Source organism: Dendrobates tinctorius, unplaced genomic scaffold, assembly GCF_039654945.1.
Source record: "Dendrobates tinctorius isolate UK_male_01 unplaced genomic scaffold, ASM3965494v1 ptg000077l, whole genome shotgun sequence".
In the NCBI taxonomy this organism is placed as follows: domain Eukaryota; kingdom Metazoa; phylum Chordata; class Amphibia; order Anura; family Dendrobatidae; genus Dendrobates; species Dendrobates tinctorius.
This window is the reverse complement of record NW_027361745.1, coordinates 4644483-4664929: the sequence shown is the minus strand read 5'-3', so window position 1 is coordinate 4664929 and position 20447 is coordinate 4644483. Positions and strand designations below refer to the sequence as shown.

Genomic DNA, 20447 nt, shown 5'->3' with positions numbered 1-20447 from the left:
ATTTAGAGAGTGAATTCCTTGTATGTTAAGGGATCGAAGTGCCTTTTTGGTGTACAGAGGATTTCATTTTTTGGATTTATTTTGTCTCCGTCAACTAATGAAATGGACCCGGCCAAGGTACAGGCCATTTATGATTGGGTTCAACCCACTTCTTTGAAGGCTCTCCAAAAGTTTTTGGGTTTTGCTAATTTTTATCGTAATTTTATAGCTAATTTTTCTGGTATTGCCAAGCCATTGACTGATCTAACTAAGAAGGGTGCTGATGTGCTGAATTGGTCTTCAGAGACTGTTTCGGCCTTTCAGGAGCTGAAGCGGAGGTTCACTTCTGCTCCGGTTTTGCGGCGACCTGATGTCTCACTTCCTTTTCAGGTGGAGGTAGACGCTTCAGAGATTGGTGCAGGAGCTGTTTTGTCCCAAAAAGATCCGGTGACGTCTAAAATGAATCCCTGTGCCTTCTCTTCCCGAAAGTTCTCCTCATCTGAACGCAACTATGATGTGGGGAATCGGGAATTGTTGGCCATGAAATGGGCATTTGAGGAGTGGAGACATTGGTTGGAGGGAGCTAGACATCAAGTTGTGGTCCTCACTGACCACAAGAATTTGATTTACCTTGAGTCGGCCAAACGCTTGAATCCTAGACAGGCTAGGTGGGCCTTGTTTTTTACGCGTTTTGATATTGTGGTCTCCTTTCTTCCAGGCACTAAGAATCTTAAGGCAGATGCCCTTTCTAGGAGTTTCTTTGCTGATTCTCCTATTGTGACCAAGCCTACTACAATCCTAGGTGAGGGGGTAGTTCTGCCATCTCGCCAGATTTGAGACATGCTCTGGAAGAATTCCAAGACGACAAACCTGAGCATTGTCCTATGGGAAAATTATATGTTCCTGACCAGTGGAGGAAGAGAGTGATGTCTGAAGTTCATTGCTCCGCATTGGCTGGTCATCCAGGTATTTTTGGTACCAGAGATTTGGTGAGTCAGTCTTTTTGGTGGCCTGCCTTATCTCGTGATGTCAGGGATTTTGTGCAGTCCTGTGGGACTTGTTCCCGGTCTAAACCCTGTTCTCGCTCTAGTGGGTTGTTGATGCCCTTGCCGGTGCCTAAGAGGCCATGGACCCATATTTCAATGGATTTTATTTCTGATCTTCCTGTCTCTCAGAGAATGACTGTTATCTTGGTGATTAGTGATAGATTCTCTTAGATGGTCCATCTTGTACCACTCCCAAAGTTGCCATCTTCCTCAGAGTTGGTACCCTTATTTTTACAACAGGTGGTCAGTTGCATGGGATTCCTGAGAACATTGTATCGGACAGAGGAGTTCAGTTTGTTTCCAGATTCTGGAAAGCCTTTTGTTCCAAGCTGGGAATTCAGTTGTCCTTCTCCTCTGCGTTCACCCTCAGACCAATGGGCAGACGGAGAGAACAAACCAGACTTTGGAGTCCTATTTGAGATGTTTTATATCTGCTGATCAGGATGATTGGGTTTCATTTTTGCCCTTGCCCGAATTCGCTTTAAATAATAGAGCTAGTTCTGCCACCTTGATGTCCCCCTTTTTCTGTAACTTTGGGTTTCATCCTCGATTTTCTTCAGGGCAAGTGGAATCTTCAGCCTCTGCCCAGGTATTGACACTGTGGTAGAGAGAATGCAGCAGATTTGGGACCAAGTAGTGGATAAGTTGTCTCTCTCCCAGGAAAAGGCCCAGCGGTTTTCTAACCGGCATAGCACCATTGGTCCCCGGTTTAAAGTGGGTGATATGGTTTGGTTGTCATCAAAGAATATCTCTATGAAAGTGGCTTCTCCAAAGTTCAAGCCAAGATTTATTGGACCTTACATGATTTTGGAGATTCTTAATCCGGTTTCATTTCGATTGGCTCTTCCTGTTTCGTTTAAGATCCATAACGTGTTTCATAAGTCGCTGTTGAAGAGTTATGTTGAGCCAGTAGTTCCTATGGCGGCACCTTCTGACCCTGTATTGGTTAAAGGTAATGTGGAATATGAGGTAGAGAAAAGACTGGATTCTCGTCTGGCTAGACGGAGACTCAGTATTTGGTCAAGTGGAAGGGTTATGGCCAGGAGGACAATTCTTGGGTCTCTGCCTCTGATATTCATGCCGATAGATTGGTTCGTGCTTTTCATCGGGCCCATCCTGATCGGCCCGGTGGCGTGGATGAGGGTTCCGTGACCCCTCCTCAAGGGGGGGTACTGTTGTGAGCTCATTTTTGGGTTTGCCTCTGGCTTCTGGTGAGGGTTATGGAGCTGGCTGTGCTGACAGAGGAGTAGTGAGTTCTCTATCTGGACTCTCTCTGTTGGTGAAGGGAGGTAATGAAGCTGATCTAAATGGCAGAGACCGGCTACCTGAGGAAGAGGACTGTGATTGGACATCAGGAATTTCTGATTGGATTTAAGGCAGCCGACTCCCTAGTTTCTTGCTGGTGATTTCTCCTGACTGTGGCTTCTGGTTTCCAGTTTGGTTCCTGCCTTCAGCTAAGTTTTCTCTGCTATTGTTCATACGAATTTTCATCTGGTTTACTTAGCTTTTGTGTTCAGCCAGCCCTGGCTGGTACTGGACTGAATCCCCATTTTGTCTCTAATCAGTTGATCTCTTTTTCTCTGTCTTCAGAATATACCTGAGTGATGATATAGGGCCTTTATCTATCAGACGTGTTGGACATTTTTTGGCAGGGTTTTTTGCGTGATTGCAGACAGCAGCTTTTCTTTCCTGTCCTTTCTAGTTAGTGAGGGCCCCATCGTTTGCTCAGCCTATCTTTCTATCTGTGCTTGTGTTTTCATCTTGTTTCACCGACAATACATGTTGGGGGCTGTCTATTGCTTTGGGGTCTGCTCTGGGGCAGGTTAGATTTTCCCTTTCTTTCTTTAGGCGTATTTAGTTCTCCGGCCGTGACGAGGCATCTAGGACCATCGTAGGCATGCTCCACGGCTACTGCTAGTTGTGTGTTTAGGATCAGGGGTCTGCAATCCACTAGTTACCAACCTCTCCAGTTTTCTGGGCTTAGCTTGCTTTTTGTTTTTTCCTCCTCGGTGACTCATTCATAACAGATACTGCTACAATGGATAATATATCTGACATTGATTTTTAAACTGTTTTTCAACCTGTGATACCAATAAAATATTAATTATATTCATCAAATGTACTGTATATTGGGTTTTTTCTTTGTGTTTTTTGCTGTTTCAGTTCCGATAGACTAAGAGTTTACATTTTTCCTTTGGTTCAGCGCACATTCTTACGTATCTAGATATATATTGTGTTTACAATTTGTTATATTATTATAATTACATCTGTGCACTGTTACTGGGTCCCCTTTTCTTAGTTTTGTTATTTTACAGGTGCAAAAGCATTTGGGGACAACTTTTCTTAAAGTAGATGTGGTGACATGAGGGTCAGTGGGCGCTCTCGTCCGCTGGCTCAGGGTTTTTTATAAAGACTGCATGGACCAGGGTTCATCCCACCTAATGCCCACACTCCTTCTCATGGGCAGAAAACTACTAATAATAATATTGTCAGTGAGGGCCACATAATGACACGGCGGGGGACAGGGTGGTGATGGTGGATGAACCCCAGAATTCACAATAGGCCTGTATTATCTGCATTGTAAAGTGATGGGGAATATGGATTCCGCTGTCTGGTAACTATTTGGCATAAGGAAGGGACCTCCTGAATGTAGGAGTGAGAGCCCTCTCATATTAATTTTGTGGCAGCCATATCCCTTTCAAAACTCAGACACATACCTTGCCTGGCTCACACCTTGAACCTGGTGGTGCAGTGCTTCCTCAATAATTATCCTGAGTTAACACCCCTGCTCCATAAGGTGCGAAGGCTGTGCTCGCACATCTGCCGGTCGCCCGTACACTCCGGTGGTATGCAGAAGCTGCAGCGATTACTCCATCTTCCCAAGCACCGCCTAATTATCGACGTTGCAACAAGGTGAAACTCCACCCTGCACATGGTTCAGAGGCTGTGCGAACAGAGGCAGGCTGTAATTCATTTGTGGGAGGAGACACGGGAAGGCAGTTTGCAGGCACACATGGAGTTGTCTGGTGTGCAGTGGTCGAAGCTGAAAGACCTCTGTAAAGTCCTTCAGTGTTTTGAGGAATGCACATGGCTGGTAAGCGCAGACGACGCCATCATAAGCATGAGCATCCCACTTATGCGTCTGCTCATGCAAACTTTGACGCACATTAAGGAGCAGGCGTCTGCAGCCGAGGAGGAAGAGGAGGAGGGAAGCCTTGATGACAGTCAGCCATTTTCTGCTCAGGGAAGTCTCGTGGACGAGGTGGAGGAAGAAGAGGAAGAGGAGGAGGATGATGATGGGGATGATTATTTTGGGGAGGAGGATGCTTCTCAGGGGGCAAGAAAAAATGTTGGCGTGGCAAGGTCTGGTACAGGGTTTGTGCGTGACTGGAGGCATGTGGATTTGCCAGAAAGTGCTCTCCACCCAGCACTCGCAGTGCATCATTGACCCCTGGAACATTGGCCCACATGTCTGATTATGCCTTGCAGATCCTAAAAAGGGACCCCCGCATTGCCAAAAGGATGAACGATGATGACTACTTATTGGCCAGCATCCTTGATCCAAGCTACAAAGGCAAATTCCAAAACATCATGCCACAGGGGAACCTAGAGCTAATACTGGCTAACAAACAAGCAACTCTGGTAAACCGTTGTATGAGGCATTCCCAGCACTCAGCGGCGGTGATGTTTTTCCAATAAGCTGTAGGTGGCAACATGAAAGAGGTGTTCTTGGTGCACACAGCCGAAGTGGCATTGGACAAAGGAGTTTCATGACCATGTTGTGGACTGATTTTTCAAGTACCGCTCACAAGACTGGTAATACTGCATCGATCGAAAGTGACAGGAGACAGCAGTTGTCAACTTTGGTAACAAACTACTTCTCCTCCCATATCGATGTTCTCCCTCACCGGTCATTCCCCTTTGACTATTGGGCCAGTAAACTTGACACCTTGCCTGAATTGGCACAATATGCTTTACAGTAGCTCGCTTGCCCTGCTGCTAGTGTGTTATCTGAACGAGTCTTCAGTGCTGCTGGATCAATCCTGACAGAAAAAAGGACCCATCTGTCGACCCAAAATGTTGATGATCTAACCTTCATTAAAAAGAACCATGCAGGGGTTTCAAAGGATTTTGTCCCACCCTCCCCTGCTGAAACGTAGGTTGCCAGAAAAATGGCTTGCTTTTGTCCTCCTCTTCCGCGGACTTCTCCAATTACTCCATTTGCAGCTGCTGAATGTCCAACATCAACATATGCCAATTTTTCCACCTCCCTAACTGGGCTGCCTTCCCCCACAGGGTCGCGGTCACCACCTGGCGCACGCACCGGTGCGATTGCCGTTGCCCTGGACAGGTGGGTGGGCACACTGTTTGGCAACGGCACTGGCACAAGGTCCCTCATAGTACAATCAAGTGTCTCTGATGGTGGGGGTGCACACCCGCCGTCAGACACACCGGTGTACTAAAAGGGGCCATGTGCCAGTGCCGTCGCCAAGTGGGCCGCCCCTGCTTGCTCAGGATCACAGCACTTGCAAAGTTGAAATACTTACCTCTCCCTGCTCCACCACCGTGATGTCTTCCGCGTTTCCTGACAGTGATATTCTGGTCAGAGAGCGCGATGACATCACATCTCTGCGCCCTCTGCCTAAACAGTCCAAGTGCAGTGAGATGGAAGATGGGGACGACGAGGAGTCCAGACTAGTACAGGGATTCCCTAGCGAGGAGACTTATTTAATTGTTTTCAATGTTGGGACAGCTATTTTTGGGGAGCACTATACTCTGGAGAATGATATATGAGGCCCACCATACACTGGAGCATTCCAAAGGTGGACATCAGACACTGGAGCAGCATTTACAGGGCCCATTATGCACTGGAGCATTAGAAATGGGGCCCAATACATATGGAGCATTATTTCGGCCCATAACACAGTGGAGCTTCATCCATGGGGACCAACATATACTGTAGCATTATGTGGAGCTCATCATATACTGTTTCAAACAATATATGGGACCAATGATTTTGTATGGAGAAATATATGGGCCTCATTACTCTGTATAGCGCACTATGCGGTGGCCCTAATATTGTATGGAGTTATATACTGTCCGTTTTTGGAGCTATTGGAGAATTTAAAATAGATATCAGTCATGAGATGTAAGAAGTGAAGTATTTTTCATTGTACTATACCGCTATTTCTCTGATCAGAGGATCATGAATTGTGGCATGTGTTAAAGGAGCCCATTGACACTTTTTGGCCCTGGGCCACGAAAATCTGGAGCCAGCCCTACCCCCCCCACACCTTTAGCCAAATAACCCCCAGTTTTCAATGCCTAACTATTATTATAAAGTAAATTAAGGTTGACAATCTTAAGTAATAAGAATTGATGTTTTTGGCATTAAAATGGGCACTGTAGGTGTGTTTCCTGTCCTCCGCTCCCTGCCGACTTTGCTTCCCCATTGACTTGCATTGGGTTTCGTGTTTCAGTCGGCCTTCGACTTTTCACGATAATCGGCTGATTTCGTTCGACCCGACTTTTGAGAAAGTCGGGTTTCATGAAACCCGACTCGACCCTGAAAAAGGCAAAGTCGCTCATCTCTAGTCATGACCTGTAGACCTATTTTGGAGTTCTGCCAGACTCGCCTCCATGCATCGGGACAGCGTAGACATTTTACCATGAACAGTCACCACCCTCTCTATCTCTATCTCTTCTCGGTGTCTGACGTCGTGACATGGTCTTGCTCTGAGTGGGGCACTTCTCCCGCCACAATATTCCTTCCAGGGGTGACATTCCCTCCAATTAGCATGACCTTCGTAGGGGTGAGTGGGTCTTTGCCATTGCTTTTCTTTGGTAGGGCAATTTCTGGACAGGTGTCCCACTCTTCCGCATGCCCAGCACACACATCTGCATCTGTCTGGTGGATGCTTTTGTCTTATTCGTCTACCTCGGTGGGAAGCATATCTCACTTAGCCTTTGCTCTTCACTCCCGGATACAAGGTTACACTCTGGAGCCGCCACTGAAGCCTTCTTTATGCTCCGAACCTCTCCTCTAACTTCCTTCACCTTCTTCCATGTGTTACCATGGGGTATGACGCTGGTCCCCAAGACAGCAGTAAGGGCTTCCCTCAGACTCTCGTCTTTTTCCCAATGTCTTCTCATTTTCAGCCGTAAATCATGGGTCCATGTCGGCTCTTCTTCATTTGAGTTGGGTACTCCGCAACGCCGGACGAACTCATCACGGCTCCAATACCTTTCTCCTGCTCGCCTATGCGCGCTTCTGCCCCTATTTCAGATAAACTCATACTGGGTTTGACTCTCAAGTGCTCCCTCAGAGCCTGCTTCCACAGCGTATCACATAGGCTCGTCACTAGCTGGTCTCGCACCACCACGTCAATGGACCCTATGCCTACTCCGTCTTTGCGAGCAATGGCAGTATGGAGTTCCTGCAGCGCATTCATAAACTGGGTCATGGTCTCCCCTTCTCTTTGAATATGCCTGAACAGATGCATGTGCAACTCTCCCACATCAGTCGGGTCTCGTGTGTCTCCTCATATATCAGTAAGACCTTATCTAACGTGTCTCTTGCCTAGGGGGGTTGAAGCATGACAGAGTCCCATCATAGCCACTTCTGCTTCTCGGGCTGCAGTCATGGGATGCATCCGCATCATCCCCATTATACGTTCAGTCCAACTCCCAAGTATGGTATTATTCCGAGTGAACTTTGGGATGTTATTTCACATGGCCCCCAGGGAGATGCTGGATCTGGGGCCCTCTCTAACTGCTTGATCTGCCACCTCCGCGCCATTGAGCGACATCCTGCCGACTACGCCAAGTGTAGAAATCGCAGGAATGCGGGATGTTGCCACGGACAGGAGACAGATCAAGAGTTAACAGGTTTTTATTAACAACAAATATACTACACTCGGAGTAGTAGGGCTCAGAGGAATGGTAATAGGACAAAAGATGGGAAAGGGAGTTTGGATGGGGTAGAACTGGGAGTATGACAGGATTGATGAGGCACGAACGAGAGTACAGTAAGAAAGAGTTTAAACTTATCGGAATGTAGTCTTCAGACATGAGGAGGTTCAGGGTTCCAACGGTGGCACCAACAGCAGTGGCACGTGACATCTCGGTGAGGTCTGTAACAGGTGGGGATCCAACGGTGGCACCGGCAACAGCGGCATGGGACGTCTCAGCAAAGTTTGAGGGGCAGGAAGATTCCCCATGCTTAAACGTATCTTGCACGGTACTGAGTCCAGTGTGAGGGACTCTGCTGTGTACACAAGTCCTTATTAGTCAAGCTCTGGCCTTGCCATCTTTCTCTCTCTGCGTTACTCTCTCCTAATGTGGAGAGTAGCGATTTGCTGACAGTAGGTCGTCCAGAAATAATGGACCTGAATGCAGGTGTCTGTCAAGTGTGCGGTCACTCTTGGGCAGAGCAGCTGCGGTACTCACTGTCTCATAGTGTACGGCACCTGGCTTACCTCCGCATGGCTCAGCTCTGCTGGCACAGCTCTGCACAGCTCTTCACTGCTGGCACGTCTCTGCTGGCACAGCTAATCTCCCCAGCACTACAACTCCTATCCTGGACAGCAGCCGCATGGCCTGTCACAGGGCCAGCACTCCCTGGTGGGGGAAGCATTGCATGCTCTTCTCTGCTCTGTGCATTGCACTTACTTGGCGCCAACCTCTCCTGCAGTGCCTGCTTTTCCTTCTTCTCCACTGTGCCTGTGCACTCTTTTTAGGATCTCCCCGCCCCCTTCGGTCAGCAGCAAGCTCCATCTCTCTCCTCCTTCCCTCCTGTAGCAGGGGAAGGTCCGCCTCTCTCAGGCTTCCCCTGGAAACAGAGGATGCAGCATTTTTAGTTTGGGACCCGGCATGCAGCTACCCATGTTCTGGTCAACCTCCTTACAAATCTAATCCTATCATGTGTGATACCATCTGCTGAGCTGTGTATCTTACAGTGAACAGTGACTGGTGCAGACAGTGCTGGGCGGTGATCACTGCAGACAATTCTGGGCAGTGACTGCTCCAGACAGCGCTGGGCGATGACCAGTGCAGAAAGTACTGGGCGGTGACCACTGCAGACTGTGCTGGGCTGTGACCGCTGCAGACAATGCTGGGGCTGAAATCCCACACACCGATCCCTGAGTGATGTCCTGCCCTGCAGTGTGTGAATGTGGTCGATGCGGAGTCCATCATCTATAAGAAGGTGCCGGATGCCGGTTACACCCCTCAGACTGTACATACCGGTTATATTGGAGATCTCGCCTTCTGGACACGGGACGCAGTCATAGCAGCAGGTGTGAATTGACGGTTTTGCCGTTTTCCAGCTTCCAGGTGAGCAGGGATCTGAGCAGCGGGATACTGGGACCTGAGAAACAGAAGAGAACGTTACCGGAGGGACAAAGACTGAATGCTGATAAATGAGACAAGTGAAGGAGTTGCAGGGTGGACAGGCTGCAGGACAATTTAGAGGGTGGGAGTGAAGGGGTAACTTGTGTGACAATCAGGATGGGAGGGATTTGTGGTGGTGTCCTGGAGTCTGATTTGTGGGAGGGAGTTTTGGAGGCGGGGTTGTGCGGGGATATATAAGGGACAGGGGAGGGTTCCTGCCTTCTCTTGCACCCTGGATCCCGCTGCCCACCCTCCCTTCTTCCTGTCACATCGGCGGGGGATAGGTCCAGGTTAGAGGCTGGTCCAGTGGTGATGGCATTTGGTGGGAAGGTGCTAGTAGGGTATGGTGGCTTCTGTGACAGGCCAAGGCCACTTGGTGGTGTAAGTCCTGTGAAGTTAGGGGAACTAATTTAGTGTCATTAATACCTCATTCTCTGGGCTGGTGCGATGCGACCGGGGAAGATTAGGAAGGTTGTGGGTTATGCCTCTGCACCAGATCAGCTGGTTCATGTTATATAATGTTCAGGGTGCCAGGGTTGTGGCGCCCCAAGTTTGTGGCAATGTTTAATAAAAGGCTGCTGCGGCCATTTTACCCAAGGCGCAGGAAGTCATGGGTTTATTTCATGGATATTAGTTATACTGGTAAGAATTGATGGTTACATTTGACACGGCCAATAATCCCTCTTTAACTTGTCATGAGTAGAGACAAATGAATTGATCATCAGAAATCAAATTTGTGATGAATTTTAAGAAACCCTCAGGTCCCAGCTAATGCAAACAATTTGTGATTTGATTCAATCAAACCCTGAAAAAAATGCTGCCTCCATTTTACACATTACAGACTTCAGGTGCAAACGTGCAGTTACCTCATCGCATGGTATAGCTTAGACAGTCAGGACAGACTATCACGGGCAGTATAAAAGCTGAGGCAGGGAATGCAGCAGACATTTTAGAGTAATTTAGAGTAGTGGGAGAACAGAAAAAAACACAGCAGCTCAGCAATAGAGATCAGAAGAGAACGCTCTAAACTATTGGACTAATACTCCAGTCAGTAACATGTTGTGCAACTGGAGCTCTGAAGGCAATGAGCGTAGTATTCTGTGAAGAAACCAGAAATTCAAATGATAGGTGGGAAAGATATGAGAGGAGCCAGCAGAATCAGTGCCATCCTCAGTGTGATCGATCAATGAAATGTGGTAGCTGGTACCTGTACTGCTACATATACTTCACTATTACACAGGGTTTTGTTCATTCTTATTGTACTAGAAAGCGGATGCAAGTCATAACAATAAAATTTGTAGTATTGAAGGGGATTGGGATAGAACACTCATTTATTGCCTCCTCCCCTTTAAGAGTTTTAATGTGAATATTCTGTTATGCTTCGGTACTGCTACACTGCTGTGTATTACCAACCGTCTGATTGGTATTGCCACATTATGTGATACCTTATTGTACAAACTGTAAGATATTATGCTTTATTATGACTATTGTGTTTCTGTATAGTTTAGGGTAAGATAGTGCTTCCTTTGGGAACATTAGAGGAGGGCACTTATAAAATAGAGTTTGTAGCATGGGTAAGCGTAGTTCTGGAACAGGCAACTAGATGGGGGATGTTACAGAGCCCCCCAGCACCCCGAATAGGAGATGCACGTATGATAGGTGCAATGTGAGATGCATACCCCTAATGCAGCAACTGACCGGCTGCGACCCCTGGGCAGAGCTAAATGAGTTATCCCACTTCTGACCTCCCCCCACCATTGTAAATCCCACGGTAAATGATCGGGGGGTCGCTGGCCACCTGCGGCTATTGTAATGTACATCTGGCATCTTAATTGGAGCCTGTTATCTACTGGCCCGCCACATATTGATTGTCCTGTCCTCTGTATGTATTTATATTCTGAGACCGGTGAGTAAAATGTTGTCACACTGGAAATATGTGGAGAAGCAGTGATCTTTTATATGTTCCCATGTTACAAAGCCTTTCGAGCCAGCGGCTTTCATTCAGAAGTGAGGAAAAGCAGAGTGGACCTCCTGAAACTCGGGGTGGTAATGTAAGAGGTATTACAGCACAGAAGACCCCGTTTCACTGGTGGCAGCGGTCGGATATGATACCCCGTCTATAGGAGTAAAGGGCTGAATGGAAAACAACTACCAGAAATTAAAGAGGAATACATTGAAAATCCTGGTGGAAGCTCGAGGGTTAATCGCCAGCAACAAAACAAAAGTGGATTTGATAGCAGCCATCATGGAACACGACAGTGCAGCGCCTCCCAATGTGAACGTGGAAGAGACCGAATTCCAGAGGGTGGTAAAGAGCAGACTGGCGTTCTATGGCCCAAACCCTGCAGTAGAGATCATACGAGAGGTAATGGCTGATGTGCGTACTGATCTGAAGGAAAAGATGGCCGAGCGGACCAGGATAGAGCTAGCCAAGATGGAGATGGCAGAGCGGACCAAAATAGAGCTAGCCAAGATAGAGCTAGCCAAGATGGAGATGGCAGAGCGAAGAGAGGAGAGTCAGCGAGCAGGGGGAGCTCTGGCCCCCGCCCAGGGACCGTCAGCAGTAAGTCACAAAAAAATCCAGAATAATGCCTTCCGACAGTTGGGGGAGGCAGAGGAAGACATCGATGGCTTTCTGCAGGACTTTGAGCGGCAGTGTGCCCAGGGGCTGGCTGGCACTATTCAGCCTAGGAGGCAATCACAAGGCAGTGGCCCTCCAGTTGCGGTGCTTTTGCCCTGCTGTCTCGGGCCACTGCATTAAAGAGACAGAGATAACAGGCTTTAAAAACAGGGTGGTACATAGATATGGGAACAGAATGGAGCTAGCTGCATATATATGGAAGCAGAACCAAGTTTGCTGCCTACATAGATACTGTAACAGAAGCAAGCTGACTACATAGACACGAGACCGGAACCAAGAATGATACGTAGACAAGGAAACTGACTGGAGCTTACTACAGAGATATGGGAGCAAAATAGAGCTTACTACAGAGATATGGGAGCAGAGCAGAGCTTACTACAGAGATATGGGAGCAGAGCAGAGCTTACTACAGAGATATGGGAGCAGAACCAAGCTTACCACAGAGATATGGGAGCAGAACCGAGCTTACCACAGAAGTATAGGAGCAGAACGGAGCTTACTACAGAGATATGGGAGCAGAACCCAGCTTACTACAGAGATATGGGAGGAGAACCAAGCTTACCACAGAAGTATAGGAGCAGAACGGAGCTTAATACAGAGATATGGGAGCAGAACCGAGCTTACTACAGAGATATGGGAGCAGAACCGAGCCCTAAGAAAAAAATAATGGAACCTGAGTGCCCCTATTAAAACTAATAATGTACCCATTTATAACAAATAATGTCCTCTGAGTGCTCACAATGCTCTGAATATACAGAATGATGGTCCTACATACCACAAAACACAATATGATGGTCCCCAAAGCCCTTTATTATACATTGAGGACACCAGATCTCCCTATATATAGTAAAATGGCTACATAGCCCCTACATAAAATAAGATGTTCCCATTGCCCCCAAATATAATATGATGTTCCCCAATGACCCTATATACAGCATGAAGGTCCCCCTGCCCCCTATATATAGTATGAAGGTCCCCACTGCACCCTGTATACAGTATGAAATCCCCACTGCTCCCTGTGTATATACAGTTGAAACCAGAAGTTTACATCCACTATATTCAAATCTGCATGTTTTTCTCTATCTGACATGAAATCAGAATAAACCTTTCCCGCTTTAGGTCATATGTGTCTTTTTATTTAGTGTATGGAAACTTCTGGTTTCAACTGTATAGTATGATGGCCCCACTGCCCTGTATATCTAATATATAAAGCTCAATATGGGTGTGTATGTATGTATGTATGTGTGTATGTACAGTCATGGCCAAAAGTATTGACACCCCTGCAATTCTGTCAGATAATATTCAGTTTCTTCCTGAAAATGATTGCAAACACAAATTCTTTGGTATTATCTTCATTTAATTTGTCTTAAATGAAAAAACGCAAAAGAGAATGAAGCAAAAAGCAAAGCATTGATCATTTCACACCAAACTCCAAAAATGGGCCAGACAAAAGTATTAGCACCCTCAGCCTAATACTTGGTTGCACAACCTTTAGCCAAAATAACTGCGACCAACCGCTTCCGGTAACCATCAATGAGTTTCTTACAATGCTCTGCTGGAATTTTAGACCATTCTTCTTTGGCAAACTACTCCAGGTCCCTGATATTTGAAGGGGGCCTTCTCCAAACTGCCATTTTTAGATCTCTCCACAGGTGTTCTATGGGATTCAGGTCTAGACTCATTGCTGGCCACCTTAGATGTCTCCAGTGCTTTCTCTCAATCCATTTTCTAGTGCTTTTTGAAGTGTGTTTTGGGTTATTGTCCTGCTGGAAGACCCATGACCTCTGAGGTAGACCCAGCTTTCTCACACTGGGCCCTAAATTATGCTGCAAAATTTGTTGGTAGTCTTCTGACTTCATAATGCCATGCACAGGTCAAGCAGTCCAGTGCCAGAGGCAGCAAAGCAACCCCAAAACATCAGGGAACCTCCGCCATGTTTGACTGTAGGGACCATGTACTTTTCTTTGAATGCCTCTTTTTTTCTCCTGTAAACTCTATGTTGATGCTCTTGCCCTAAAAGCTCTACTTTTGTCTCATCTGACCAAAGAACATTCTTCCAAAATGTTTTAGCCTTTTTCAGGTAAGTTTTGGCAAACTCCAGCCTGGCTTTTTTATGTCTCGGGGTAAGAAGTGGAGTCTTCCTGGGTTTCCTACCATACAGTCCCTTTTCATTCAGATGCCGACAGATAGTACAGGTTGACACCGTTGTACCCTTGGACTGCAGGGCAGCTTGAACTTGTTTGGATGTTAGTCGAGGTTCTTTATCCAACATCCGCACAATCTTGCGTTGAAATCTCTTGTCAATTTTTCTTTTTCGGCCACATCTAGGGAGGTTAGCCACAGTGCCATGGGCTTTAAACTTCTTGATGACACTGCGCACGGTAGACACAGGAACATTCAGGTCTTTGGAGATGGACTTGTAGCCTTGAGATTGCTCATGCTTCCTCACAATTTGGTTTTTCAAGTCCTCAGACAGTTCTTTGGTCTTCTTTCTTTTCTCCATGCTCAATGTGGTACACACAAGGACACAGGACAGAGGTTGAGTCAACTTTAATCCATGTCAACTGGCTGCAAGTGTGATTTAGTTATTGCCAACACCTGTTAGGTGCCACAGGTAAGTTACAGGTGCTGTTAATTACACAAATTAGAGAAGCATCACATGATTTTTCGAACAGTGCCAATACTTTTGTCCACCCTCTTTGTTATGTTTGGTGTGGAATTATATCCAATTTGGCTTTAGGACAATTCTTTTTGTGTTTTTTCATTTAAAACAAATTAAATGAAGATAATAATACCAAAGAATTTGTGTTTGCAATCATTTTCAGGAAGAAACTGAGTATTATCTGACAGAATTGCAGGGGTGTCAATACTTTTGGCCATGACTGTATGTATGTGTGTGTGTGTATGTATGTATGTGTGTGTGTATGTCCGGGATTTGCATCTGCACCGTCGCAGCTACAGCCACAAAATTTGGCACAGTCACACATCTGGACCCCGAGAGCATCATAGGCTATGTTGTGAGGTGAAATTTTAACCCTGCGAGTTCCAATTCACCAAACAATTTTACCCCTATCTACATAATGGGGAAAAAGTGTATGTATGTATTGGCATCCGCACCGTCGCAGCTACAGCCACAAAATTTTGCACAGTCACACGTCTGGACCCCGAGAGCATCATAGGCTATGTTGTGAGGTGAAATTTTAACCCTGCGCGTTCCAATTCACCAAACAATTTAGCCCCTATCTACATAATGGGGAAAAGTGAAAGGAAAAGTGTTGGAGGCAAATTGACAGCTGCCAGATGTGAACAAGGGGGACTGAAAGAATGAGAGCTATGGAGCCAAACAGTACATACCGTACAGTTGCTAAGGTGGGGCCCTGACATGGGATACTCACCACACACGGGGATATGAACACACACACAAAATGCGCCACACACTACCACGTGCTTCACCACATATACCACCCTCAGCACACATTTCACCACACATACACCAACCTCGCCACATAAAAGTCCAAACACAAAAGTCGCCACTCAAAACTCGCCACGCTGTCCCAGAGCTGTTTAAAAGATGAAAAATGAGCTGTGATTGGTCGCTATCAGCAACAGTTTTCTTTGCAGACAGTTGTGGTAACTGAGGCCTATTATTCTTATCATTTCTATGGTGCGATCGTCCTTCTGTAAAGCTGGAAATAACACAATTTATTACCGTGCCAACACAGACCACCCTCTGACACAGACTGCAGGGGGAGCCCAGTATCACACAGGAGAGGATTAGATACACGGCTCAGCAGTCAGTATCACACAGGATGGGATTAGATACACGGCTCAGCAGACAGTATCACACAGGATAGGATTAGATACACAGCTCAGCAGTCAATATCACACAGGATAGGATTAGATACACGGCTCAGCAGTCAGTATCACACAGGATAGGATTAAATACACAGCTCAGCAGTCAATATCACACAGGATAGGATTAGATACACAGCTCAGCAGTCAGTATCACACAGGATAGGATTAGATACACAGCTCAGCAGTCAGTATCACAGAGAATAGGATTAGATACACAGCTCAGCAGTCAGTATCACACAGGACAGGATTAGATGCACGGTTTTTATGTGCAATATAATCATTATAATTTGTTATAACTAACCACAGTTGGTTACTATGTCCAGGCAACGCTGGACTCTTCAGCTAGCATAGTATGAAGGTCCCCACTGCCCCAAATAAATAGTTTGGTGGCCCCAGTTGCCCCCATGTATATTGTAGGATGGTCCCTGTTCCCCCATATATATAGTATGATAACCCCAGTTCCCTCATATATAGAGTATGATGGTCCCACAGCCCCATATATATAGTATGAAGGCACCAGTTCTCCCCATATATATAGTAAGATATCCCCAGCTAAATATATATATATATATATATATATATATATATATATATAGTAGCATGAGTTCCCCCATGTATATAGTAAGGTGGCCATGGTTCTCCCATATATCTAGTATGATCATCCCAGTTCCCCCCTTGTATATATTGAGATGGCCCCAGTTCCCCCACATATGTAGTAGGATGGCCCCAGTTCCCCATGTATATAGTAGGATGGCCCCATTTCCCTCATATATATAGTAGGGTGACCCCAGTTCCCTTATATATAAAGGATGATAGCCCCAGGTCCATCATATATAAAGTATGAAGGTCCCACAGCCCCATATATAGTATGATGGCCGCAGTTCACTCATATATATAGTATGATGGTCCCAGCACCCATATATACAGTATGGTGGTCCCAGTTCCACCCCATATACATAGTAGGATGGCCCCAGCTCCCATATATTCAGTATGATGGCTGCAGTTTTCCCCCATATATACATTATGATGGTCCCTCAACCCATTCATATATGCAGTATGCTGGCCGCAGTTTCCCCCCATATATACAGTATAATGGCCCCACAGCCCATTCATATACACAGTATGATGGCACCACAGCCCGTTCATATATTTAGTATGATGGTCCCAGCCCCCCATGTATACAGTATGATGGCCCCAATGCCCGTTCATATATTCAGTATGATGGCCACAGTTTCCCCCTATATTTACAGTATGATGGCCCCACAACCCGTTAATATACACAGTATGATGGCCCCTCAGCCCGATCTTATACACAGTATGATGGCACCACAGTCCATTCATATACACAGTATGATGACCCCACAGTCCATTCATATACACAGTATGATGGCCCCACAGCCCGTTCATATATTCAGTATGATGGCCCCAGCCCCACATATATACAGTATGATGGCCCCACAGCCCGTTCATATCCATAGTAGGATGGCCCCAGCCCCCATATATACAGTATGATGTCTGCAGTTTCTCCCCATATTTAAAGTAGGATGGCCCCAGCCCCCATATATACAGTATGATGGCCACAGTTTCTCCCCATATATATAGTAGGATGGTCGTAGTTTCCCCCCATATATACAGTATCATGGCCCCACAGCCCGTTCATATGAAAAAAATAATAAAGTTTATACTCACCTCATCCTGTTTCCCAGCAGCGCGGCCTCCGTCTTCTCTTCCGGCCTGTAGAGCCGCGGCGTGAGACAATGACATCATCGCGCCGCCTGCGTGCACAACACAGTCTGTCAGTGTTTCATAAGCCGCAGACCGTGGCTGAGATTAAACTGTGATGTGCTTGGCCGTGTCTGCTGCCGGTCGCAACACATCACATCACAGCAGACACGGCCGCACGCAGATCACTGTGCAGGGCTATCAGGCGGCCGGCCCTGCACAGCTGCTGGGGAAGCGGCCTGGGGGGCATTTGCCTCCCTGCCACCCAGCCCAGCCCGCCCCTGAGTGTGCCCTTTTTCAAGTGAAGCCGGAGGATTGGGGTCAGGTTCTGGCCAGCAAGCTGACAGGCCGGGCAGCAGTCGCCTATCGCATGATACCTGATGAGAACTGCATGGACTATGAGCGGGTCAAAGAAGTGATCTTGGCCCGGCATGCGCTGACATCAGAGGCATATCGCCAAAAGTTCCACGGACTTATAAAACAGGTAACAGATTCCCATGCTGAATGGGCCTGTAAACTACGGCGGTCACTGCTACAGTGGGTACAAGGGAACCAAGCAACCACTAAGGAGGACGTCCTCCAGCTCTTCTTGATAGAGCGATTCTTTACTTGACTAAACCCCGAGACACAAGAATGGCTTCTCTCTTGAGGAGACCGCTCATCTGGCCGATGAACATCATGATGCCAGGAGGTCTCAGTTGCCAGGGTCAAAGACTGTCAATAGGGGCCCTCCCATGAGTCTGGAGGCCCCTAAACCACAGAAGATTGTCGGGGGACCAGCTAAAATCCCGGCCTACCAGAGTTCCCTTGGGGCACGATGCTACACCTGCCATCATCTGGGGCACCTGCAAAGACAATGTCCCAACCGGCCTCAGCCAAAGGCCGGAGCGGCTACCATCAACTGGGCCGCTGTACACTACTACCAAGGCAAAGCTGACCCGGCATTGGGGGCTAGGACTAATCCGGGGATGCAAGAGATGGAGAAAGTGCTGCATGAAGTAGACCCCATGCAGGCAGCCCGGGCAGATAATCGATGCAGGGACTCAGAGATTCCGGAGCAACTTTGACCCTTGTGAAGCCTCATCTCGTCCGGGACCAAGAGAAGACAGACCGGACAGTGGCCGTCAGTGTAGCCAGAGGAGCCATACATCGACTGTCCACTGCCAGGATTCACCTGAACTGGGGAGTCGGGGATGGCCTTGTTGAGGTCGGCCTGATAGAGGATTTGCCTGCGGACGTCTTGCTGGAAAATGAATTGGGGCCCATGTTGTCTGCATTCTTGGTCACCCCTCTGGCTGAGACCTATCCTGTGACCACCCAGAGACAAGCTCAAGCTGCGGAGGAGGAATCACACTCAGAGGAGGCCCAGGTAAGAAACCCCAGCCCTACATGTATTCCCATAGCCAGACACATTTCTTGGGCCACCCCAGCTGAGTTTAAAAAGGAGGTACTTGAGGATCCCTCATTACAGGGCTATCGTGGGAAGGCATAGGAGGGGAGAGGAGTACTGGAAGGGGAACAGTTTGTATGGTATCAGGGACTCCTCTATCGGGTTACAGAGCAGTGCCACACAGGGACGAACCCCACTATAAAACGACAGCTGGCAGTGCCCAAGAAGTATAGGCAGGAGCTACTGCGAATCTCTCATGACATATCCTTGGCCAGGCACCAAGGCGTCAGTTGCACCAGGCATCGTCTGACACAAAACTTCTTTTGGCCGGGGGTAACCTATGATGTTCGTCAGTACTGCCAGACCTGTGACAGTTGCCAGCGCATTGGCAAAAGGGGAGATCGCTGGAAGGCCAAACTACACCCCCTCCCCATTGAGGAGGAGCCATTTAACCGAGTAGCGGTCGATCTGATAGGGCCATTAGCCAAACCCAGTCCATCAGGGAAAAAGTATATATTGACAGTGGTAGATTATGCCACACGGTATCCAGAGGCGGCTCCATTACCTAACATACTAGCAGAGACAGTAGCGGCTGCCCTGCTCCAGGTTTTCTCATGGGTTGGATTTCCCCGGGAGGTTATCTCGGACCAGGGTACCCAGTTTACAGCAGAGGTGACCAACCATCTGTGGAAGCTGTGCGGCATAAAGTCCATTAGAAGCGCCCCGTACCACCAGCAAACCAATGGGTTGTGTGAATGTTTTAACAGAACATTAAAGCAACACATTGGGACTTTTACCAGGACCTACAGGGACTGGGAGAAATACTTGCCACACCTCCTGTTTAAAAAAAAAAAACACAAACATTGAGCTTTGTTTGAGTTGGTACACATGCAGCATATAAATGCATGTTCACATGGCCAAAGAGCATACGAAAACCTACAAAAGACAAAATGAAAAAAACCCTGCTGTAATTAAATAAGTAAAAAGCAAAAGTGCATTTAAATCATACAGAGTTCTTAGTAATACTGTATTTGATCAAACATAGCATAAAAGCCGTCCCACCATCGACAAAGTGACTCTGTGGTCGGGGCGGTCCTACACTGTCTAGTATTAATAACCTTATCATGTGTCAAAGTTGACGTCTGTGTGAATAAGGGCAGACACGGACCGGGTCCCAACCACTAGGACACTAGTCAGGGGAAGCCTTTAAATACAATTTCCAGCTCAGGAGAGGGAGGCCACACCCCAGATTGCACAGAATGCAAAAATACAAAGAAAAAACACAAACATTGAGCTTGTTTTGAGTTGGTACACATGCAGCATATAAATGCATGTTCACATGGCCAAAAAGCATACAAAAACCTACAAAAGACAAAATGAAAAAAACCCTTCTATAATTAAATAAGGGCAGACACGGACCGAC

At 47.1% G+C, this 20447-nt stretch overlaps 1 protein-coding gene across 1 annotated transcript in view; it reads right to left on the bottom strand.

Annotated features, from left to right (window-relative positions):
• Window positions 1-20447, bottom strand: part of LOC141096662 (vomeronasal type-2 receptor 26-like) — a 244634-nt gene that overhangs the window by 61120 nt on the left and 163067 nt on the right. The window contains exon 4 of the mRNA XM_073583375.1: window positions 9270-9393. Coding sequence (XP_073439476.1) covers window positions 9270-9393 — 124 coding nt within the window. The remainder of the gene's footprint in view (window positions 1-9269; window positions 9394-20447) is intronic.